Source organism: Peromyscus eremicus, chromosome 8a (assembly GCF_949786415.1).
Source record: "Peromyscus eremicus chromosome 8a, PerEre_H2_v1, whole genome shotgun sequence".
In the NCBI taxonomy this organism is placed as follows: Eukaryota; Metazoa; Chordata; class Mammalia; order Rodentia; family Cricetidae; genus Peromyscus; species Peromyscus eremicus.
Genome location: NC_081423.1, coordinates 7852098 through 7878559, shown reverse-complemented (window position 1 = coordinate 7878559; position 26462 = coordinate 7852098). Strand labels below are relative to the sequence as shown.

The following is a 26462-nucleotide window of genomic DNA, read 5'->3' as shown; positions in this document are numbered from 1 at the left end:
TAGAGTGAGTCCATCTTGTGCCTCTCATCCTTCTTTCTGAGGAATGCCATCATTTGAGCTGAGTGTTGAATTTATTTGAGACAGGGGAAATGTGATGTATTTCTTAAGTCTGCCTTACCCAGGTACAGAATTGGCCCTGCAGAACTGGGAATGAGGTATTAACTATATCCAAAGCTTGTGATTAACTTATTTGTTTGCCTATAGAGCTAAAATGAAAAGGCCAGGAAGCTCGGAGACTGTGTGCAGCCCCGTTTTGAAGTGGGATTGTGAGAAATCCAGAGACATGGGTTTTAATTCATATCCCCTGGTATACTATTATGACTTTAATGGAAAATAGCTTCTTACAGTCTTTCTCCATTTTAAATGGAGAATGTGCAATATTGTCTAATGCAGGTAGGAAGTTGATTGGATGTGCGTGATTTCCTAACCCCTCCCTACTCCCATCCTTGGTTCCTTGTACACATTCAATATGGTTACAGTTTTGCTTAGAACATATATATTTTCCCCCTGAACTTTTTTCAATTGCTTTTTTATCAGGTTTACAAATCAAATCAAATAGGTATATTGCAGAGCTCTGTAATATTATTTTTTTGAGTTTCTAGCACAATGTATTGAATTATTCCAGCCTTTGCTCTGGCCTTGCTCCTCTCTGCAGAGAGAGAGAAACCATGGACTGTGCAAATTTACCCAGCACCCAGCATCACTGGCTAAATCAAGACCTGCTATTCAGGCTGCTAGAAGAGACAAAGCAAGTGTTTGTTACACAAATCAATTTGGTCCAAAATACATCGCATTGGGCACTCAACCATTGCTCAGATAATATTGTCAGTGTAATCAAATCATGCCTCTAAGACTCTCACAAGTTTCTTCTCCTCTCAGAAACAGCTTGATTGGTAGAAGAGTGAAAAGCAGTGTGCTATTCAAAAGTATACTTTTTATTTATTAGTGTGAAGAGTGTTATATGGGGCAGGGGACTGGCTGGAGAGAAAGGATGTGTGTTCACCAATCTGGTGGAAGGGGAACCATGTGCTGTTCATGTCCTCTTGAGGGTGTTGGGTTTCTAAGCCTTGAAGGTAGAACTCATGAAACATGTACATAAAATGATTGATTCACCTAAAGTGATAGACTAGAATGACTGAGGAAAGACATACTGGGGGCCTACCATGTGCCAGGTAATGTTGTTCAAAACTACATTAGGCATTAGATAGGGTGCTTGCCTTGAAGTTGTTAATTTCTACCAGGATAGTGTGATAATTAAGCTTAAGTTTGGAGCCCAAGCAGTTAAGAATGCTTTCTACTCTTTCAGAAGACTTGGGTTTGGTTTCCAACATCCACATTAGATAACTCCCAATCACCTATAGTTCCAGTCTCAGGGAATCTGGAACCTTCCTCTGACCTCCTCATGCACCTGTATGCATGTGCACATTCACACATATACACTCATTCACAAACACATTAATAAACAATAAAATAAGTCTTTAAAAGTAAAAACAGAGAAAGAAAGTTTTTTCTAAAGGAAGCTAAAATCAATGATAACTAAGGAGAGCTCCAGAGAAGGCGCCAGAGGCTCGCAGGATGAGTCTGAAGCAGCCTGGATGTGTTAGCTTGGCAGTGGCTGTGTGAGCACAGATCTCACCCTGTCCCCAGCACTGACTCAAACACAGAAACTAGAGCTGCAGTGAAGCTTTACTCCTTCGTGTGTGCACTGTAGGCATCCTCTGTCTCTCCTTAGGCTTTTCACAGCATCGTCACCTTTCTCTAGAGAGGCTGTGACAGGGCAGGAACAATCCAGTGTGTGGAGTCAGAAATCCTGTGTCTAGCTGTGTATCGTGGTACAGCCAACTTCACTTCCCTGAGTTTCAGACTCAAGTTGCTCTGATGATTCCATGAGGTGAGTGAGGCATGAGCACCTCCTTTTAAGATCCCCAGCTCATGATATCTGAGCAGAGCTTTCAGTCACTGCCTCAGTCTCCTCACCCATTGCCACATTTTCTTATAAAGCAGCACTGGATGGTAACAGTTGATGTCACTAACAGTCAGCAGCCATTTGCCTCAGTCTGAGGCGTGGCAAAAGCAAGTACCTTTCCCTGTGACTGTTAGACCTGGCATCTCCATATCTCCTAGAGAGCTTAAAAACTTTGTGAGAGTTTGTACAAAATATTGAGATATAGACACTCACCCCTCCCCTACCCAACACACACAACCTATGCAGTGTATATCTAGACTCAATGTGGGCAGGAACACAGAAGTAGGTTAAGAAACACATATTTATGTGATGACAGAAATGATAACAAATAATAGTAGTCATGATGCCAGCAAGAGTCACAGATAACAGAGGCTCTGGAGATAAAAGCTGTGTGTGAGAGATGGATGTTATTCTCAGTCCTTATTCCTTAAAAGATGGCAGACTTGTTGACTCTACAGTGTCTAAGTGACCTGCTTTGAGAACACAGGTCAAATCAAACTCTGAAAGGAGTCCATACCTATGTCTGTTCTTGCACATATTTCATGGTTGAAAGCATTGATGTGTACTTGACTTAAGCTTGTTCCTCAATGCAGAGCACTGTCTCATCCTTGTCCTGGAAACATAATCTCTCTCTCTCTCTCTCTCTCTCTCTCTCTCTCTCTCTCTCTCTCTCTCTCTCTCTCTCTCTCTCCCCCCCCCTTCTCTGCTTGTCTCCCTTGAATCTCTGTCTTTATTTTTACCATCTCTTGCACACTGACTAAAAAAGGCTATCTGATGAAATTTTCTGGAATGTTGGACATGTTGTGTACCTGTAGTTTGTCACGTAGACAATGATGATTTTAAGCTCTTTCTCTGCAAATACCGACTCCAACATAGATGTGTTTTGTGATGGACCCTGGGTGTCTGAAGCCCAGCTTAGGGATCAGTAAGGAAAGTAACCAACTTCTGCCATGGAGATGGCATTTCTTTCTAGAACCTTTACATTTTCTGGTTTCTTAACTCTTGGGCCCCTGTCTTTCCTCCATCATCTCACTACCAGACCAGAAATGGCAGGTGAACTTCTCACATCCCATCACTAGCTTTTTTCTCTTCTTTTTGTAATGACCTTTGGAAGGTTCTTGGTGTTTGTACTGGCCTCCTCATGAAATCTAGAATAATCTAACTCATGGAGAGGTGATCAGTGACTTCAATTCTGTCCACATCTTTTCCACTTCTGTCCTGTAAAGCAACTGTTTCACAGGTTCTAGGGATTAGAAACATTGTCAAGGGATCCTCATGTTACCTCTGAGCTTCTAAAAGTACCCTATTCTGACTGATGGAACAGATTTTTCATTTAATTAAACTTTATCTTAAACAGAAGAACTGACCCTTGATTCAGTCATTGGGGACTTTTGAACTGTAAGTGGAAAACGTGGATATTCAACTGTTTTTTTTTTTTTTTTGAAGCTTAAATATAGATCAAGAATTTCTAATAAGAAATCAGTGTATCCTCCTGAGATTAGGACCCATAAGCATAATATATACAATAAATGTCAAAGATTTGGTGCAGAAAGAATAATTTAGATGTCCTTTGCACTGATGATGTATCACAACACTATGCTTGTTAAATAGTTAAAACGAATGTATGCTTAAGATGGATTTCATATTTCATTTCACTCTTAAAAGCACGTGACTGCCAGACATTAGAAAATTACATCTGCTGCTCATATTTCACTTTATTTTATTTTTTGTTCAGGACTGCCCAAGTGTGCTTCCTCAGCACCCTTGAGCTATATCTAGTACTGGGTTATGCATACATGTATTTTTAATTCCACCAAATATAGCTTGGTTCTTGCTTTTTTTCTAATTGTTGCCCGTTCCCTCTCCTTAGCTGGCTGCTGCAATAAAGAGCTCCATTTTCTCTCTGAATTCAAATTCCTCCTATAGGTTTACATCTACCGTACCTTACTCATCCATCCTCAGTTTTCACTTACCTGTATTACTCATGGGCCACAGACAAAAGTCTCTTGGGCTTGTCTGAATCTGTGGAATCTTACTGAATTACTTAACTGGACCAGTACATGATGGATGTGGCTTTTGACTCAGAGATGCCTAGCCGTAAATAGCCCCTACCCAATGCTTCTACACCCAGCTACTTAGTACCCATCAGGAGGTGTCAGTTGACTCTACAGTGTCTAAGTAACCTACTGAGATAACACTGGGCAGGGACAGACTTTGAAAGGAGCCCATTTCTATGTGTATTCTCTCTCAAACAGTCATCCCTGGATTGGTCGATATCAAAATCCAATTTCACTAGGATTAGCCGTGGGTTGCTCAGAGCTATTCATTGAATTAGGAACGATTACAGCAGAGGGAGCCCCACGGTTCTTTATTAAGGTCTTTGTGGAAACACTAAGTGATCTTCAGGAGATTAAAGTGCCGGTGGTGTTTTCTTAACATTTATAACCTGTGCCAATACCTGGGGAGTTTGTTTATTAAGAAAAATTCTTCAGCCAACAGCCTTCTTGCTGATAGGGTTGTGCCTCGGTGGGCCAGCACAGAACGTGGCATGGTGGGTCTTAATGCACTTGTTTAGAACTTCTGCCAAGCACTTCTGAGAAACCTGCCTCTTGGAGTTAATGAGTCTCCAATTCAGAGGGTCTGTGAGTCTTCCTGTGCGATTAGAAGGCTGTTTCTCGGAGCTGTGTATGTCCATGCTCCAGAGAAACCGAGAGCAAAACCAAATTGAGTGAGTGCTATTGGTGACTGTCATGACTGATGTAAGGCCTACTAAGTGGGTCTTAACCATGACCGTCTCATTCAGAAAAGTCCACAACAGGTGAATAATTACCATTTTATTCATTTTCAGACTAAAGGGTAGAATGTTGATGACATTTCTAGAAACTAACAAAGGGCTTCCCGCCCTAGCAGAGGGGTCAAGCATCTCTGTCTATAACCAAGAACATAAGGGGAGATGGCCAGCCTGGCTTGGTGAAGGAAATGTCCCTGTTTCTTCTCTACTTAGACTAGAACATTCTCCTTTCTTTTGGCCCCTGTTGGAGGCTAGCTCTTTTGAGAGTCTCCAAGTGCCCAGAGATTGTACTAAAAGTTAACATAGTCATTCCTAGAAAATAGCCACTAATTGAATATGCTCTTCTGGTTTTGTGTTTATGAGGAAACTGTCATAGGTTGAATTGGCAGCCTTCAAATATATGTCCATGGTGTAACCTGTGTCAACTGTGAATATCTGAGGCCTTGTTTGGGGAAAAGGGTCTTTGCAGATGTAATGAAATTAATGATCTTAAGTCATCCTTGCTTAGGATGGTCTCTAAATCTAATGACTGGTGTCTTTGTAAGAAGAAAAGGCTGGAGTAGACTTGAGTGAAGGGAAGATGGCCATGTGAAGACAGAGGCAGATCAAAGTCATAAAGCCCCAAACCAGGAGATGCCCAGAAATAGAAGCTGGAAGAGGCAAAGGAAGTAGGAGCTTGGTCCTGTGGACACCCTGGTTTTAGACTTTTTTAACCTCATTACTATGGTATGACAGTGTTCTATTGTTTTAAGCCACTAGACTTGTGATAATCTGACTGGAGACAAACCCAGAGATTGTGTTGGTCAGCCTCCAGGTACTGTGAGAGAATGACAGCTTACACAGCAGGAAGGTATACCTTTGCTTGGGGTTTCAGAGCTTTCAGCCCGTGGTTATTGGAGCACAGGGCATTGTGGAGATGGGTAGAGGACGGCTGTTGACTGGGTGATACCAGGATACAAAAGAAAAAGAAGAGCAAGTGAAGGTCCAATCCTCTCAATGACTTCACTTCCTTCCAGGAGGTGACAGCTTTTACAGGTGCCAATGGTTGTTCACCAAGCCTGTATCAACACATGTAGGCAGCATATCAGATCTAAATCCTAATGGACATAGAAAAGCACAGATTTGTTCCAGGGAGATTTTCCCTGAAAATTCCAAGAGAGATACATAGAAAAATCCTACTTTTGGTTCTTATCCTAAGCCTACAGGCCATGGACAATTATTATCCTTTCACAGATGAGTGAACTGTAGGCACAGAGATGTGAGGTGCCCTGCACTGGACTAGCAGTTGGTAGCAGTGGAATTGCCCAGTGGATGAAGTGGTTCCATAACCCTGGTGGTAGCACAGTGAGACTCACTGGACACAGGCACACTCAGCTTGAAATGGTCTCTTGCTTGTCCTTTCTCACCCCTTTTCACTCCTTCTCACAAACCTATCAAAGTTTGGAACAATTTGGATTTGCTTTATTTTTTCATTTTTACATATTTTACATATTTTCAGTAAAAAATATTTCTGCCATAGATGTCCCTACATAACAGTTTATGGATATTTGTATAAATGTGTACACTACAAAACAATTAATCGAGCGTCGTATGTTTTTATCAAAGGAAACACCACAAAGATTTCTCCAAAGTCCTGTTTGACTAGAGATGATTAATTTTAATTTTTACATGAGCAGCATAATGCTATTAATCATTTAATATGTTTAATCATAATCTCTGTAATTCCTAATTAGGTTTATTAAACTGATCCATTCAGCAATTGTGCACAAAGCCAAGTCTAAGACAGTTTCTTGGGAGGAAGAGAAAGTCATTTTAATTTTTTATTCACATAGCAATTTCTAATAGGGTGGAGAAAATGGGCGAGAAACTTGGGGTCTTAGCTATTACAATGCCAACTTAGGGTCTTGTGGTTGGACACTAAGACCTCTTATTTTTTGGCAAAGTAGCAATATCATGATTTAAACGTAGTTTCTTTGTCATTGATGTGGAACCCAAAGTGCTGTTACAGAACAAAAACAAAAAAACAAAAAGCCACAGTGCCTGCTCTGTGTGGGTCTCAGTATTATAGAATGATTGTATGTGTGTACATGTGCCATGATGTGCATGTAAAGGTCAAAGGTCAGCTTCCGATGTTAGTTCATGTCTTCCTTGTTTGAGACAGTCTCTCATCATTGCTGTGTTTACAGGACAACTGCTTCTGAGCTTCTAGAATGCTCCTGGACCCACCTCCTATCTCACTGTAGGAGTCCTGAGATTATAGACATGTATCACCATATCCAGTTTTATGTGGGTTCTGGGGTGGCAAACCCAAGCCCTCCTTCTTGGACAGCAAGCAGTTTACCCAGTGAACCTCCTCCCTAGCTTACATTGCTATTTATTAACTAGCGCTTGAAGCTGACAAATGTGATATTCACTCGTTTATTTATTATTCATTTATTGGTTGTGCTCTAATCTTTCATGCTTTCAGTCTGTCACTGCATCAGCCAATCACTTAACAGGCATTTAACATTCAAGTAGCATGCTGGTCACAACTCACTTGCAATGTCATCTCTGAGTGGCTTCTAACAGCCCCTTGCTTTGGTGTACATGACTCTCGGGTCTCCAACTTTGACCCACCTCTGAAGCCTTCTCTCTTGCTCATCCTCCATGTGTTCTGTCTGGCTCCGGATAGCCTCCTCAGAATGCAGGGCTGCCCCTTAAATCTTCCTATCATTGCACAGGTTTGCACTCTCTTGGCACAGAATCTGTCCCCTGTACCTTTCCTAATACCTCTCTCTGCTAAACCAAATTTGGTGTGTCTTGGTCCCTCCAGTGAGTGGCAACTGTGACTTGAGGTTACTCAGCCCACACCCCCACAAATAACCAGCTGCATTGTAACTGGCTCTCCATGTCTTCCTAGACCATTTCCTTCTTCACATTTTAGGCAAAATAACGTGGCTGTCAGGCCACATTGTGCTTGAAAGTTGATGAAGTCATCTGGCAGGGCTTCGGATATCAAATCAATTTAGATGGATGGTGCACAAGACACCAGGAGGTCTTGACTTGAACATGTCATTCAGAGTGTATGAGGAAGGAGGATGCAAATAAAATATCCTAGAACACAGGAGAGATGTTGAGAAAATTGCTAATTATGCTTCTGTTATTTGGGTGTTTCTTTTACATTTCACTCTGTAAGATTGTCTCCTCTAAGTCTCTATTATTTTACACCTGGCTGCTTGCACTGATAGTTTTGTCCTAGTTATATGCTTCTAAATTGCTTATAAATAGATGAGGATGATTCTTTGCTCACAAATTTCGGCTTTGGCAAAGACCCTACAACAGTAGTTTCAAAGAAGCTTGTCTCACGTGGACAGCATCTACTGCCACCTACAGGCAGAATATGCTAATTGCAGAGAAAGTACCAAAAACAAAAACAAAACCCCAGGATGTCCACAATAGCAGCAGCAGTTAATGTGACTTTTTTCTTAGTTCTTGCCTATATTATAGGGAGCAGGGTAATAACATAGTATCCTAACTTATTTCTGTGTGAAGGAAAACAAATGGGCTATGCTAATAGCTTTATATCATCTACACCAGCCTAACCCAGCAGAGCTTTTGTACAGATGGGAATATCCTGTTTCTGCCTTTTCCAACACAGGCACTACTTATGTGCAGCTATTGAGTATTTCAAATGCAACAAATCCAGACAAACCCATTTACTTGAAATTTAAATGATCTCATGGGGTTTGTGGCAGTAGGCAACACAGATTTGTACAATTAAGCTAAGTTAACATCCTGAGAAAAAGTTGAGTCAATCATCTGCTTCTCTGGATGAATGGCAAATCACCAAAAGGCCTTTGCAAATTTTTGACATTTATTAATATTTTATCTGTACAGCTTCAGTGCTTATATATGAATAGCATAAGAAATCAGACAGCATTAAAGGATACATGTTCTTATATTTAATGATCTTTACTCCCTTTCTGATGAGGTTTCCACTATGTACCCTGAGCCCCCAGCCTTTCCTAGCCTCTGTTTCCTTTATTTTTCCCACAATGTCTATCTCCTTCTTCCCAACTATACATTTATTTATGAATGGTTTTTATTATGCCTTCCCACTGCGAGAGTTACACTGCATGAAATCAGGGATTTTTGACTGCTTTGCTTGATATGGAATCTCAGATCCATGGCTGGGCACTCAGTGGATGCTCAAAACATACTTTTTTGCCATTAAATATAAAAAACAAAAGACTGAGAAGCTTCGTCTGACACCATCTTGCCATATAGGATAAGGGAGAGGACACTGAGACAGAGTACTCACAGACGCTTTGCTTTCCTCTTGTCCCTTTAGCAGACAGATGATGCAGCACCGACTGATGGCCAGCCCCAGACACAACCTTCTGAAAACACAGAAAACAAGTCCCAGCCTAAGCGACTGCACGTGTCCAACATCCCCTTCCGGTTCCGGGATCCGGACCTCCGACAAATGTTTGGTGTAAGTACTACCTTTGTCCTCAGTTTCTCTCTTTCTGGGAGTTCCGGGTACTCATTATTCTAAGGTGGAATGTTCTTGCGGGATGAAGGCATTTTAGCATCTGAAACCTGGGTCAGTATTGGCTAGAATCCCTTAGGGGTGGCAGGACACATTCATTTGTTTTAGTTGTGCACGTGGGGTTTCCTCTTTGCCAGTTGGTCATCTTCTAATAAGTAACTTAAAAGGCAAGTGGAAGTGAGATTCCTCCATTAACCACTGATGATAAGGTCCATTGGTGATCACAAAGCCAGCAGCCCAGGACCCCACATTATAACTAAAATAAATGTTGAAGCCCTTGCCTGCTTACCTAAAAAAAGGATCCATGAGTGACTCTATCCCCAGTTTTCCCCAGGCACTGTGTACTGCAGCTGCAGTGAATGGCTACTTCTACATAAAGCTTAGTCTTCAAAATCAGCCACCCCCACCAACAAAAACTGCCAGTTTCTAAATCTGATTTGATTCTTTCAGTATTCAGTTCTTTAGATGAAGGTTTAAGGGTGTTTACCATGCTACCAAGGGGGCAAAGGACAGCCTGATCTAGGCACTATGGTGAAACAGAACCAGCCAGAAGCCACCACACATCCTGGGAAAATAAATGACGGTTTTGCATTCTCACTGGTCACCAGGACCCTGATTATTTCTCTGGAAGATGTTTGAACAATCCACCCAGGGAAGGGTAGAGTTTACCATTTATTTGGTCTCAGCTATGCCACAGGACATAGCTTTGACGAGGCTCAGATCAAGTTTTGTGTTTTGAAATGTAGTCACTCTGTATACCCATGATATCCCAGTAGTGGTAGCAAGCATCTGTGCATTCGACCAAAGAACTACATTCTTAACATTTGACTCAGAACAGAGGTGGGCTGCTTGGAGACTCCTCTAAGAGTTTGTGGAGAGCTGCAAACAGCACCAGTAAGAAGAGGCCGGGTCAGATGTCTCATTGTGAGCAAAGCCCATCTTATTCTCTGTGGGAAGACAAAGCCCTGGTTCATTACTCAGGGGTTCCATGATTTAGGGGGTGAGCTTGGACCTTTTATTTCGTTAACACACACGATGCTTATCAAGTATGCATGTGACAAAAAAGCAGAGCAGGCATCCTAATATTTTAGATACCCAGACTTGAATCCTGACATTTCCGAGGAAAAGGTCAACTTTTGCACTTTTATCGCTCTCTCATTTGGTAATAACCTTGAGTTAAGCCCTCTAACTCTTGCAGAACGAAGATACCCTCGGGCACTCTCAGGTCAAAGATGACTTTGAAAAGTGCAGAGCATTCGAAGTTAGAGTCGAGGTTAAGTGTGTGCAAAGCAGTGGGACACAGCTTGACTGATGGGTAGCTGGAGGAGTTAGATTCTCTTTGCCATGTCAAGCCACAGGGATGTCTTGCTCTTCGGTCTGTCTCTCCTCATCAAGTGTCACTGTGATGTTGGCTTTGAACTGGATTCTCTTAATGACTATTCTCACAATCTTTCATGGTGACACGCAAGGCAGCCAATCCGTTTCTACCCTTAAGGGTCTATTTTCTTCCCTGGACTTTTTGATTATCTTGAACTTTACCTGAGGCTACAGGGCTAAGTCAGAGAAATAGTCAAAATACTCACAGTTGGAAGTCACACAGATGAGATGATGTGTATGTTAATATCTGAATCTCTCTGTCCTTTAGGGTTAGGGCAGAAATGCCCAGAGAAAGAACTTGTCATATGTCATGCTACCTGGTATTAAACCCAGATCTAAATCTATTTGTTTCAGAAACACTGGTTTTGTTTTGTTTTCCCTTTGAGTTGAAATTTTCATGTAGCTAGCTAACAAGATGTTGATTTGATATGATGATAGATACACCCTTAGCATCTGTCAGTTAAGGGAATGTGATATACATTCATGAACACTGAAATTAATTCTACTTATCACAAACAACATCTGTGTCTATGTTAAAGGGTATGTGTGGATTTTGTGTGGTGTGGATTTCATCTATAAAAATTATTGGACCATATGGATTCATGGACCACTTGCAGTAACTTGGGAGTCCTCTTTGGTTTTAACAACTGCTATTTTAAAGAAATGGAATTTTCCTAAGATGAACACTGGTGGTCACAAAGCCATTCTATTATATGATACATTTAGCAGCATGAATCATACTGAGAGGCATCTGGAAGTTTCTGCTTGGCTCCCCATGGTGGAGTTTAGGGGATTCAACACAATTTCCTCTTTCAGATCTTAGTTACTGTAAGCAACCATGTTTTAGTCCCAGTTAGCTGCCGCTCAAAGCCTTTGGCCATGAGACAGTGTCTTTCTTTTGCATCCTCTCTTCTGTCCTCTGTCTCCTTGCTTGGGTAGGGGTTAACTGAGGACAGTTACAGAGAAAAACACGAAGATCTTTGTGCCTCCTGCCTCCTTTGACTTGATTGTTCAAACAAGGCACAGAAATTTCAATGTCAAAAACAGAACAAGACACAAAGTACCTCTTCTTTCAAATTGCCTAGAACTTGGCAGTTTCCAACTTCTCCAAGTGCAAAAACTTTCCCCATGCTCTGCACAGCAGTCACTTGCCTAATGCTTCCAACAGGTATCTCGTGTCTTATTTTAATTGGTGCTTTCTGTACCTTCCAGAGAGACAGGCATTATAGTTACCTCTCTTCGTTGTGCATTTCCCATTCTCCATTTTCATCTTTGTCGGGGGCACATCTTCCAAAGCTGATGTTAACTAGTGCTTCACATTACATTTCTTTGCATGATGTCTTTTAAGGTGGTATATTCATTCCTTGGGTGAGGAGTGTATGCTACAATATACAAAGCAGTAATTGGAGTCCTTTTAAATCCTCCATAGCTCTGTGAGTGAATGGGGATAGTGCGGTTGTTAGGAGCACTTATTCCAGATGTTTCAGTGGGGGAACTGAGAAGTTATTGATCTCAGCCCTAGCTGTGTGCCTCTTGAGGTCTGCTAGGAGCACTGTGGACAGCACTTAAGCTCACATCCCTTCACATTTGAATTTTCATTTTGTTCTGTTTTGTTGTGTTTTAGGACAGGCTCTTACCATGCAGCCAAAAACTGGCTTCAAACCTGCTGACTAGCACAGGCTGGCCCCAAACTCTCAATCCCCCTCCCTCATCTTCCAAAATGATGGGGATTTTGCACATGCAAGCATACCACAAGGTATTTGAATTTTTTCTTGCCCATATTTAGAGAGTGTTCAATACGTATATTTTATTGAATACATCTTCTGGAAAGCAGGTGGGAAATTTACTGCCTTGATTTAGGAGAAGTTGTGTCATTATTTATCTGCCAAACTTATAAGTGTGGCTCACAGGTGGTCATGGTTAGAGACATCAGCATTTTCATATCAAAGTTCTATAGTTGAATTATTGATCTCATAAAAGAACTCTGTGGATTACAATCAAATTAATTACAATGTGTTGCTCTTGAATAAAAAATACATAATATATGTTAATGTTTAAAATTTAAATATTTTTGGGTTTGCGATGAGAGTGGACTATGATATGTCCAGACCCACTATACAACACATGGTACCACAACATTGTTTTAGTTTAGAAGCAGTGTGATCAGTTGGCAGTCTGCAGTTTGTAGCACACCCCTGATGTCCCAGCCTCTTGGTTTTGTTATCAAAATCAAGATACTCCAGGAGCTGGAGAGATAGCTCAGTCATAAAGTGATTAGGATACAGACAGATGGACCCAGTTCATTCCCAGTACTCATGTGAAGAAAATTGAGAAGTGGTGGCCAATGCTTATAATCCCAGCACTAGAAAGGTGACAGGAGGATCCCTAGGCTTGCTGGCCACCCAGCCTAGACCACTTGGCAAGCTCCAAGTCAGTGAGAGACTCTGTCTCAAAAGACAAAACGATGGTGCTTCAGGAAGGACACCTGAGGTTCTTGTCTAGACCCTACGTATATGCACATGTCCATGCATGGGTACTTACACAAACACGTGCATCTGTACACAGAGAGCAGCACACATGTACATAGACTCGTAATAAATAAAGACACATTGGATAGGAAAGTGATCTATTCAAGTCTGTCTTTAATCATAAAAACAAAACACGTGACTGTTTACGTGTGAAAAGGACACTGGGATGATGCCTTTTGGTGGAGACTGTGCAGATGGACTTCCTTGCACCTTTCATGTTAATACAACACTCCATAAAACAGGGCATTAGAAATGGTAAAGTCATTCTGAGGACATGTCACAGTGCCTCCTCTTTCTATACCGAAAGCACCTTAAGAACAATTCCAGGAGAGATTACACCAATGGGTTGTCCAGTGCCGAATGGTCAGCCCTGAAAACATATAAACAGGTAGCATTATATGAATAGGTTATATTAAGAAATATATAAGTATAGACATATACATTTATGCATGTGATAACAATTAGTAAAAGGAGAAAGGGAGCATGAATTTGAAGAATAGGGAAGGGTATATGACATGTCTGAAAGAAGGGAATGGAATTAATTATAATTGTAATTAAATTATAATCTCAAAAGTAAAAGAAAAGATTTAAAATGCAGCACCAGCATGAAGCCTGTCTTTAGTCTCTGTGCACATGCTGAATTAACCTTTACTTTCAGGGTTTATGCTGTAGCTGGTGAACATCCTTCATATTTTTTCTGTGGAATATTATTTGATCTAAGGATGTCTAAAACTGTTCAGTACATATTTGCCCAAGCACACGCATATAGGCTTCCGGATTTTGGTCTTGATACAGCCATCGAGGTACCTCATGTGGGTCCAAGATGCTGCTCAATGCTCATGAACGTTGTCGTTGAACAAACAAATGCTAGTTATGTCTGCAAACGAGTCATGTCTATTTAAATTGAAGATGTGCCAGCTGTGTTGGCATCATTAGTACCAAACTTCTCAATTAAACCGTTGATACTATAAATATAGTGCACAACTGTCTCAGAAAATGGGCTTGCTCCAGCATTCTTCTTACGGCTTGTTTCACTGGCTTCCAGAACCATCCACCCAGTGCCACCTGCCAAGGAAGCAAACATTGGAGATCATTCCAGGGCACATGGTGTCATTGTTTCATTTAGGGAATGACACATGCGAAGATGGCTTTCTGATCGGCTCGTCTCATCCAGTTCCTATTTTAAGGGAAGCGTTTTTGTGTTGACTGCTTAGGGAGTGTTCCATGGGTGACATTTGCTTCATGGTGTTGGAAGATGTCTTTTTCAGCCTTCTCTTTCCATAAATATAATGTGCTTCTAGGCTCTGGTGCCTGAAATAAATATAAAAGCATCTGTGGGAACGGAATATTCTGTGGCAGTTGTTCTTCTGAAGTACTTACACTGTGGCGGATTCTTTACTATGGAACTTGCTTCACCTCTGAATGGCCAATTCTTCATTTGTCACATTGGAAAATTTTCTTTGTTTTTAATGAGTTTTTCCTCTGCTCTAAAAATTGACACACATACACACAAAAATGTTCTAAAGGGATGGTAGGATGATTCCAGAGATAAGGTACTTACTGCCAAGCTTGACACACTAAGTTCAACCTCTAGTCCTCTGACCCCCACATATATACCTTGGCACACACATGTGCATCTGTATGCATGTGCATGCATGTACACACACAATAAATAAATAATAAATATGAAAAAATTTAAATAATAATTATTTTCTTGAATACTGGAAGAAACCTCTTGCCATTGACTCTCCTAGTTTCTTGTAATTCACAGACAGGCAGGTTGGTCAGGGGAACTATTCAGCTTCTTGGAATTTCTATGCTTTGTCTCCCTTTGATTCTGGCCTCACTCATCCCAACCCTGCTATCTTTAGAGCCTTGCTGAACACTCCCATCCAAAGATGAAAGAACAATACAGACTCTCCTGAGGTAGCAAGGCAGCAGTGAATATCCAGAACGCAGAGGCAGGCAGCAAATGACAGGAAAGCACCAAAAGAAGCTGAAGCGAATTTCTTCACAGTTGATGGCTTCTGGTGGGGATGTGGGGGAAAACCTTAGTTATGGAATGGGAAGCAAGCGTGATTGGGATTCATCCCAAATAATCAGTAGAGAAATATATTGGGGAAAAATAGAAAAGAAAAGAAATGGAGGGAGGGAGGGAAGGAAGGAAGGAAGGAAGGAAGGAAGGAAGGAAGGAAGGAAGGAAGGAAGGAAAATCTGCAGGAATGCATTCCATTGGCTTTGGTTTATTTGTTGAATCATCAAAATGAGTGTTTACCTTCCATTCTGCATTTAGGCAAAATTCCCATCTTATTCTTCCCTGGGCCAGACTGCCTGCTTTACAACAGTCCCTTCCACCAGCATTATGGGAAACAAACTATATGCTTGAACCACTTACACCCTTACACCGTTCTCCATGACATCTAGGAAGCACAAGAACCTTAAGTTAGAGAGGATTCTGGATTATCAGGTGCTCATGTTTTCAGAGACCACACACCCTTTGTATGAGTATGCCCAAGTCAAGAATAGCTTGATGGGCAATACTCTCTAAGAGTAATACTCTGCCAAATTTAACATTTTGTCACTAAAACACACACACACACACACACACACACACACACACACACACACACATGCATATATACAATAGTCATATTTGAATTTTATATAAACAGCAAGTATCTTATCTTATATCCTAAATATTATGTGGGACATATTACTTGCATGTAACATAAAATTGCATGTTACAAATATTACTTATCCTATAAAGTCTGAAATTTAAATGTCAATGGTCATTTGCATTTTATTTGCCTGTTTGTTATTTAATCACTGAAACTTTGTTTCTGGATCTTTCGTAGAGCCAGCTCATGTGAGGAGTGTAAATTGTGTTTTTTTCGAGAGTACAGACTGTCATCTGGGGTCTGGGGAGGGCATCACCCTGGACCCATCCTGGCTTTGCAGATGTCTGGGTTATGATGAACCTGGGGCACAGGGGCTCCTTTGTGTTTTTACTTTTCTCACATGGTCTGGTTGCTTCTGGTTTTGCTGTAAGCTCAGAGCTAAAAATCTTCAACATCATATTCTAGCATTCTAGTTGGGTATTTTATTAACAAAATCTCAGCTCTCCTGGGGTATTTATCCCAGTGGCTGGTGGAAATGTTGTATAGGTGATAACTAGCCATTTTTAATCTCTGCTGCTCAGTGCCTGGGAAAGCACACACACACACACACACACACACACACACACACACACACACACACACACAGAGTGAGAGAGAGAGAGAGAGAGAGAGAGAGAGAGAGAGAGAGAGAGAGAGAGAGAGAGAGAGAGTTAACTTCTTGGTTAAGATTTTGTCCTGGGCCCTGATAATGTACCTCACCTGTTAGAAAATGCCGTAAATTGAAGATAATGAATATGCTATCATTTCCTCATTTCAAGCATGTCAGTAACACAACAAAATAAAATGTATACTCTTAACTCAGGGAAGGCTCTCTGACTTGAGGAGTAATTACTGGTATATATTGTATAATTTATCTGATTTCCTTTTTGCTCATCAGATGTTTCTGTTTCTTTGCAGCAATTTGGTAAAATACTAGATGTTGAAATTATTTTTAATGAGCGAGGCTCGAAGGTAAGCAAATTGATTCAGTTTGGAATTTCTTAGCTCTTTGTGACATGTCTGTTAGGGGTAGGGGAAATAACTGCACTGTGTGAGTCAGTCCCTGAGAAATGCACTTGGTGGGAATTTCTTTAGAGACCACCACCCATTTCCTTAATGTTAGAAGATGCATTGGGTTCCATTTAAAATGTATAGGGGTTCAATTTTAATTGCTGGGTTAAATATATAGAAAGATATAATTATATATCTTAAGTTTCCAGAGGAAAATTACCCATGCTTAAAAAAAAAATGATGTTGCTACATTTTTGTTTTCCAGTGATAATTATGTTCTTTATATTAAAAAGTGAGTTGGTAGTCTCATGAGCAGGTAAATATGTGATTACTCTGTCTTAATAAAGTGCAGTTCTTTTCCTGGGTTACAGAGGAGAAAACTCTCATATACACCAACCTTTTGAATATAATTTTATTTTTTCATTAGTATGTTACAACCCTCATTTTGTAGTGTGCCATTGCAAGTTTATTTTCTTACTTGGAAACTTATGTGTAAATCTCTTTTTCCTGGGGCTGACAAGTATTCATAGAAGGCTCTGAGAGAAGGTTCCAGTACTTACACAGGAGATGTAAACATCCAGTTCATCCACTGTATGCTCTCCATCCATGGCTAATGAAGTGTGGTCCCAAATCTGTAACATCAGCAGCATCCAGGAGCTTGTTAAAGATACATGCTCTCCATCTCCAGCCCTGACCTACCAAATCAGAAACTTTGAAGATGGCTGGTCCCAGCAATCCACACCTTAGCAAACCTCTCAAGCTTGTCTTCAAAATGCCAAACACAGTGTCTCTCTTTTCCCCAAAGGACCGGCCCTCATCTGAATGTAGACTAGCCTTTGCCCATAAGTATTTCATCGCTGTCTCTGTTGTTGTCATAGTCCCCCTTTTTATCTTTATGTCCCCTGAGAAGATTCAAGAGCCTCACGCAAACACCCCTCATAGGAAATAATCTTGTAAGACGTTCCAGCATTCTCTGTGGTCACAGAGAATGGTGTTGGATGAGGATAGAGTGGTTCTAGAAGCCAGATGAGGCACAGCTGTGAATAACTCAGACTGTGACACACCTAAGGTAATCAGATCCTAAGGAACCTTAATCTCCTATCTTCCTTCCACCATTAGCCTCTAAAAGTGAACACTGGGAATGTTGCTGTCAGATACAGAGGGATGCTGGTTGGGCTTACTAATGCCCCTTCTATGGGCAACACAGGACAATAGGTGCCAAAGAGGGTCCTAAGCATCACTGGTTTTGTACTGTCACATGGCACAGTAAGCACACTGAAGCAAACCTTGTGATTGATTACTCCTTACAGCACCTGCCTCTTCCCACTCCATCCTAAGTAGATGCTGACTGAGGAGGACAGTGTTGTTTGGATTAAGGGAATAAAATCCCAGGACTTGCTTTACATACAAAATGATATTATAATCTGCCAGATGAATGGAAAAGTTTTCAGTCTGCAGTTCTGCTCATTCAGGGACCTAGTCATTCTTCATCAACTTTAGCTATTCTTCCAGTCATTCTTACAGTATGACCTCTGAACTGGGGTGAGGGGAAGACATTAGCTGTTTCTTGTATTGAAAACCATTTTTATACCTGTAGAGCAAGGTGCACTAAAAGAAAAGTCTAGTCAAGGCTTCTTGCTTGGGCCTGGCAGATTCCAGCCAAGCTGAAGATCATGTAGAATGTGTCCCAGCTCTGTCCTGATTCTGAATCTCTTTATTATACCATTGCCTTGCGGGGTTCTTTTTTTCTTTGTTGGCTTGTTTTAAATTTCTACTTAATTTAAATTTTGTTTAGTAAGATGTTTGTCAGTCGAAGAAAGCTATTTCATTCCTTTCTAGGGATGTTTGGGGACACCACTACAGAATTGTTGGCTATTTTCAAAATACAATGGTGTGCTATTTTTAGGACTTTTCCCATCATCTCCTTGATTAGCTTATCCCTGGTGGCTTCAGGGAAAAGGGTATTTCCATTTCAGCATCTGCAGCCTGGACTTTGTTGGGCTGTTTTGTTTTTCTTTGCTCCTTTTTTTAGTATTAGGAAACATCCAAACTGGTCTTTTTGTCCCTCTGGGTGGGAGCACTCTGCCTTGCAGGTGTGGGTGCTGGGTGGTGCCACATCACTGGAACATCTCTGAGACAGTCTAACTAGAAATGCTACCTGGAATAACATCTTGCACAAGGCTGGTTGTCATATTTGGCATCTTTGTGGGAAAGGGCCTCATTGAGAGGAGTATTTCCATCCTCACCCCCAAGAAATGGAACCATGGTTAGGATCTCATTTCCATCCATTGTTGCCTCAGTTGGCCAGGAAACCAGTGGCCCCAAAGGGCCAGGAATCTCTCCTCTTGGTCCTTTGTTCTCCATAGGACTCTCCCTGAGGCAGGTGACTTACAGATGAGTGAGGATGACTCTATACATATGTATGTGTGCATATCCATGCACAGACAGGAAATAGCTCCAGTATTTTGGAAACACACAGCCTGAGTGTTTTGTACATAGATGGATACTATAGGAAAGGCTCATTTAAAAAAGGAATGACAGACTTGATCATCAGAACCGAACTGCATGCAGGAGTAATGGATTGCACAATCCAGTTCATCTTTTAAGAGATTTAAAATCATTCTTTTGCTTCTGAAATGCTTTGTTTCTGGTGATACAGTCAGATTTAGCCATTATCTATCATACCTGAGAAACACACAGTTGGGTCTTTGGTTTAATATGTATCTATTGACTAGTTCCTCTCCAACTGAATGATTCTTGAGCAAGACAGACATGCTTCTAGCCTTTAGCTTTTCTTGAGCATCAGGAAAGATCAGCCATGAACAACTGCCATAAAATATGCTGTATTTTGCCACAACATGAGGGGCTGATGAAATTCTAAGCATTTAGCTGGAGGTAGGGAGGCTTTTTGAAAGAAGAAAATGAGCTAAGGGTGAATGAAGAAGGAAGGAAAGGATGGAGGAGGGAGGGAAGGAGGGAAGGAGAAAAGGAAGAAGGGAAAAAGAAGATATCTCACAAAGAAAAGGAGCTATATTTGCAAAAGTCACTGGAGAGATATGAAATGTGAGACTCTTAGTCATCAAGAAAATTAATTTTTATGGCCCTTTCAACTAAACATGAGTTTTCTGCATTGAAGATGGGAGAACTTGAATTATCATATCAAATAGAGTGTGTTCATTCCACCTTCCAGGGAGCTTTGGAATCTTGATTTAAGACAAAAAACAGGGTATCCACCTGAGTGCCCCAAAGAAAGTCCACCACCTAAAAACACCAGTACCAGGAAGGCAGAGTGAGCAGGATAGAGAATTGTGAGAATTTACTTTGAGGCTTTGAGATCAGCAAGCCATGCCCTAGGACTCCATTTCAGGTCACGGAGTCCTTCATGCCCATCTGTGGAGGAAGCATCATGCCCTCCTCCAAGAAGCCTTCTTTTCTCAGCTCTGACCACCTGTCCAAGTAGACTGAGAAGGTATGTCTCTCAGTGGAAGGACATTGACCACCACCTGATCTCCACCCCACTGCCTTTCCTCCCTCCCTCCCCTTATCCTTCATTCTTTCTCCTTTCTGCTCTCTCCTCATTTGCATTCATCCCTTTTCCCTTCTTCTCTCCTTTCATTTATTCTCTTTCTTCTTTAATTGTGCAGTACTAGCAGTCACACTTAAGACATGCTTGACAAGCATCCTATGATTGAGCTGCACCCGAAGGCCCTTTTTACTTTTGTCTGGGACGGGATCTCACTGAGTCACTTAGGCAGACCTTGAACTTGTGACTCTCCTGTCCCAGTCTCACACCTATCTGGAATGAAAGGTCTACACTGCACTGCCTGGCTCTGAATGGCCTGTTTTCTTATAGTCTTCATTATTCCCCATCATCATTTCATTTCACCCCTAACTCTTCAAACCAAAGATGTTTATTCATTCCAAGACAATGATGAAAAAATTTCATCTTTTTAAGGATGCTGTGGTACTGTTTCCTTGGTATATAATCTTGACATGGGACAGGCCAATATCTTCGCTCCTACTTTCAGAGACACCAGGATCCAGGGCTTTAGAGACAGAACACCTGACAACCGAGAGGCCCAGGGGACCACAGCTCCAGTCCTGGTGGCAGTTTCCACATGGGACTTCTGATCATTTTCTGACCCAAGGAAGATGTATTGTTTTTGGACTGGATGGGAAGTAGAATTATCCAAGCCTGCTGGATGTTTAGGGGGGGTCATTTCTAAGACAAGCTCAGCTTTGAACCTAACCCTCACAAGTCTCAGCAAGTCATTCAATACCTGGAATAAGAATTATCCAAGGGTCTTTCCTTTCTCAGTCTGTGCATATTTTCTAGAATGGCAAGGGTACTTCTACCTCCATCTCCAGCTCTTCTTCATGTGCATAGTATGCATTGAAGCCAGTGGGTTTACCTTGGGTTCAGATGGGAAGTATATAACAGGTTTCCTTGGGACAATGTTTACAGCTATGTTCTTGCAGTGCTATGGTAATAGAGACATCTGGTGCCAATAAAAAATGACACCACCCTTCCTTCCATCCGCAAGGCAGAAACTAGTTTATCTTTTCTTACCCAATGAGAGACTATAAATCCCTTATTCCTCTTAATGAATCCTAAGTGTCTGACTTAGATGCTTATAGACTTAGGCTTACAGGAGAGGCAAAACATGATGAGACATCTTGGGCACATGATCTTTTCTGTGCTTCCTACATTTATGCACAAAATAAGAGAGTGATAAACTCGCGCTGCCCAACTGATGACATTTTTCAAAGCAGTGGTATAAAGTGCTACTTAGTCTAACACATGAAACCTCCTTTCTATGGGTGTGTAATAAAGAGTAAAATGCAGCCATGAAGTCATGTAGGCAGTTTGTCATGAGGCAAAATGGTGTCTAGTCTCCATTCAGAGTTTCTGATGTGGTAAATACAAAATGAGGCCCAGGAATCAAAATATGTAACATGCTTCTGTTCCCTCCTGATGCACAACTGAATTTGGGAACCACTAGCCAGGAGATAGAGTTGTCAAATGAAGCAACCCATTCCCTCATATTCTGTCCTTTGCCATCAGAGAGCATTTTTGTTCCTTTCTCACCAAAACTAGAATACTATTAGCAAGTATTTTTGAGCACCCAGGTTAGGTAGGCAACATGTACAATGCTTCTTAGGAATATGTCACTGTATATTTATTGGCTCACTCAGGCATACCCTCCTTACAAATCCTCACTCTGGGGAAAGCAAGGCAAAGTATTCAGTCAAAGTAAATACCTCTGATCTTTTTCTGTCTGTGACATTGACAAATATCCATCTCCCAGCACCTGAACACATTCACAGTTCATACCCTCCACAAACAAGCCTGGTTTTATAACGTCTCCTAGCTAGTGCACCCAGCAACTCTTCTCCAAATATCCCTCAATTATGAGGTCATCATACATGCCAGCATAGGATTGTGGGCTAATATCAGATGTCTATTCCCATTCTAAATGTGTGATTATTGCACATTTTATTTGTAAAGCTAAATGTCATGCATGAGGGTTAAGCAACTGTCTTTACTGTGTGTGAGGTTTATTCTGTGCAAATTGATAGTTCCTACATAGTGCAAAATTTCTTCCAACTTATGTGGACCCAGTGGACCCATATTATTCCAAAGGTTGGTGTATATATTTCTAAACAAAATGTACAGATAAGTTTAAGGATTTTCTATACTCATCATAGAAACAGGGTCAGTGAAGAATAAAGGCAAAGTTTAAAAATATGGGTTAGTGGGGTTGGTGTTAGAGGCTGAAATATTAAAAACAAAAACTGTGCTTGTGATGAAGCAAAGGATGTATTTGTTGTTTATCAGCCAAGAGGAAGGGTTCAGTCTGCTGCATAGATCTCCCTAGTCCAGGAAATGTCTCTACTTTGGTACCTGTTGATACAGCAAATGAATGCCAGCCCAGTGCCCTAGCACATTATTTTCTGATTAATAACATAGTGTAAAAGGTCAAATTCCAAGCTCTTTTCTAATTTGGGGGAGGGGGAGGGCAAAGTGCAAATGTAGATCGGTACTTGCTTATCCACATTGTTAACCAACAAAAGTTTATTTCTATTCATTTCATGTGATTTTTCTTTTTCTTTATTAGAACCACAAGTTCAAGATTTATTATAAAAAAAGGTCTTTCCTTTTTTTAGGCTTGTTACTTTTATTTTTTGAGAAGCAAAGGCTGTACAGTTGACAGAATCGAATAACCTTAAAATTGCATGAAGAAGAACCGTTCTTAAATCCACTCAGCATGACTTCGTAGGCAATGTGACAGGACTTGAGCATTCACTGTTGAATTCCCGTGCACACGTTTTATTTTGTTTGATTTTTTAATTTGCATGTCAAGAAACTGGTTCCCTTTCTTTTTCCTCGTTATTTCATTTAATTCTCTGTGAAGACACTGTACATTTATTTTGATCTCATTTTCTTTTTGTTTGATTTCTTTTCTTCTGTAGTAGTGATGTTTAGAAAGGTATTTTTTGTTTGTTGGTTTGGTTTTCGTTTTCATATCCATCTTTGAATTCTTTAGGGGTTCCAGCTAACGGGTGACAGGAAAAAAAATCTCGTTCACATTTGTTGCTTAATGACTGCACATCGTAGTGTTCTTATAATTTCTCTAATTTGCATGTTACAGAACTGAAGCCAGGACAAGAAATAGCAATGAAAGCAAGAGAACTTTACCAAGTGGTCGTTGACTGAAATAATAATCTGCATGTTGTTCTCCTTCTCCCTCCTGCATGCAGGGATTTGGTTTCGTAACTTTCGAAAATAGTGCGGATGCGGACAGGGCGAGGGAGAAATTGCACGGTACCGTGGTAGAGGGCCGTAAAATCGAGGTGCATGTCCACAATATTTTCCTTTTCCTCTTTTTTATTTTATTTTTATTTTTTTTTATAAATGTCTGCTTCACGCTCATTTGTCCTTCCAGGTGCATCATTGGTGTCTCGTGTGTGACCCTACCCCCTCTCATTGTTTATATATATTTATATATATATATATATATATACTTATATATAAAAAGGAAAACTGGCCTTACTTTTTCGTTAAATTTTACTTTACATTATTCTTTATATTACTGCTGGAGAGTAGATCGCGAAAACTGAGCAGAAAGGGAGGTTACTCTGAAAGGTTCTGTTGGTTTGTTAGTTTATTTTCCATGTTTTATGAAGACTGGGTGCAATAGGTTCCAAAGAGGACACAGTATTCAAACCAAACCAAGTATATATCAAGTTTTGTTGGTTTTGTTTGGTTTCTTTTTTAGTCCACTTTAGGGTTGAAGAGGGATCCACAGTGGTTTGCAAATTAGACCAAATTTCAAAGACAATGACATTCAAAACATTAAAACTGAAAAAGTAAGAGGCACTTGTCTTTAAACTTGCAGTTAAAAACAAAAAGCAGCTTGAATTTCTGTGTTCTCTAATTTGACACTGGATAAGCAATCAGGATTTCCTGTTTCAGTCATGGCCCCTCCCTGTTGATTGGAAATGTAAACCCTGCATTCTGACATTTGGCACCCACCCTTTGTACCACTGGGTTCCTCTTCAACACAATCAAAGGGTCATATTTGTTAAAACTTAAAAAGAAAAAAATTACCAGTTAAAAATGCTTTAGTCTTTGGAGTAAGATGTCGCATATTTTGCCTTTTTATTTTCCCCCCTCGACGGTAACGCTTAGGCCCCTCACCAAACCCTCAGTAACCATGGTAACTGTATACAAACCCATGCTGGCGATGGTGGTGAATGGTAAGTGACGAAGTCCATCTGCCGCTTCACGTATTTAGTGCTGATATATCTCTATACATATCTCTCTACCACGTGGATTTTTTTGACTTGTTGTATTAAGTTTTCTTGATGCTCTATTTTTTTGGGTCTTTGGTACGCCTGTAATTGAGTGTACGTTCTAAGCTAGCCTGGGAGGCTCTGACTGGACTGAGTTATGACCAGTGCACATCTTACTCAGATTGTTAACTCCATATTGTGTTACACAATGCACCCTCTCTTATCCTTTTGTTAGCTGTGATCTTAAAGCTTGAATGATTCGTTAATTCTTGCAATGTAAAAGGCTCTTGTTCCAAGTGTTGAATGCTAGATGTTGCTTCCCATGGTTTCCCCTCCCGAAGTGTTGCACATGGCTTAAACTTGTCTGTCCCTTTCTTTGACATTATGTCCCCTGTACTTTGTCTCCTCCCTCTTCTCCACTGCATGCCCCTTTCATATTAACTTTATTTTCTGTTTCAAAACCTATCTCCTGTTTCTGTGTTACCATGGAGCACACGCATGCTTTTAAACCTTCAATTATGCAGTAGCTTTTAATTTGCTTTTACTGTCTCTTTATTAAACTTTCAAATGAGATGACATTGCTTTATTGAAATGATTCGTAAGTTAAATTGGTTATGAAGTAAATGTAATTATAAAAATGTATGATTTTTGGGTTATGCACCTATTGCCATTTGTAAATTAAAATGCATTTTAGTTTTTGTTTAAGTTTTTGTTTCTTGGTTTTGATTTCGATAAGTAATCACAGTCATAATGCATGCAACTAATTGGATCATGGGCTGGCCTTGGCATCCAAACTCACTTGAGTTTTCTATGTGTGTAGGTTAATAACGCAACAGCACGTGTAATGACTAATAAAAAGACTGTCAACCCTTACACCAATGGTAAGTAGATACCTGCCTACTGCAAGATGTCTTCTCTGTCTACCACTCCACAGCATTCCTGAACCAGGGAATCTTTTGCTTTTTTCTTTTACTCTTTGAAAGTTTTATACATGTATACATTATATCTTTATCACATGCATTACTAACTCCCCCTCCAATCCTTCCAAGGAATCTCCATCATATATCTCCCACCCAACTTCATGTCTTATTTACTTACCTATGTTAACCTACTGATTTCAATTAGTGTTGCATGGAGTGATCCACTGGGCTTACATTCCTAAGGGAAAGTAACCCTCCCAGGCCCAGGAGCCACAGACTGCCAATAGCTCCCGAGCTAGGGCAGGGCCTGCGGAACCTCCCTCCAATCCATGCTGGATATTTCTTTAACTGTGCAGGCCTTGGGCTGGTAACCACAGCTGATATGAGTCCATGTGTGCCATATGCCCTGCTGGCCCTACCTGGCCACTGTTTCATTGCTGACCGGCTACAGTGAACAATCTCAGAGATGATGTTTCACAGCAAAGCAGATGTAGTTTCCAAATTTAGCCATCCCATCTCTCTAGAGCAGTGGTTCCCAACCTGTGGGTGATGACCCTCACTGAGGTCACATATCAGATATCTTGCATATCAAATGTTTACATTACAGTTGATAACAGTAGTGAAATTAGAGTTATGGAGTAGCAACAAAATCATCTTATGGTTGGGGGTCACTACAACATGAGGAACTGTATTAAAAGGTCACAGCATTAGGAAGGTTGAGAACCACTACCCCCAGGACTGACATTAGTCATGATTTGCATCACTTATTTTCCTATAATTCTAGAAAATTAAGGAAAGCATAAAAATTTTGTTTATTAATTTTTAAAGCCATATATCCTTAATAATTTGTCATTCCTGGAAGTGTAGTTACGGTGTTTGGTTCT

At 40.7% G+C, this 26462-nt stretch overlaps 1 protein-coding gene across 17 annotated transcripts in view; it reads left to right on the top strand.

Moving 5' to 3' along the window:
- Rbfox1 (RNA binding fox-1 homolog 1) overlaps positions 1-26462 on the top strand; it is a 369263-nt gene that overhangs the window by 235485 nt on the left and 107316 nt on the right. For 12 of the 17 annotated variants that reach the window (XM_059269136.1, XM_059269131.1, XM_059269140.1 and 9 more), the window contains 4 exons: positions 9088-9231; positions 16769-16822; positions 23624-23716; positions 25479-25539. In XM_059269136.1, the coding sequence (XP_059125119.1) occupies positions 9088-9231; positions 16769-16822; positions 23624-23716; positions 25479-25539 (352 nt within the window). The remainder of the gene's footprint in view (positions 1-9087; positions 9232-16768; positions 16823-23623; positions 23717-25478; positions 25540-26462) is intronic. The other 5 variants (XM_059269141.1, XM_059269147.1, XM_059269148.1 and 2 more) reach the window with 2 other exon arrangements.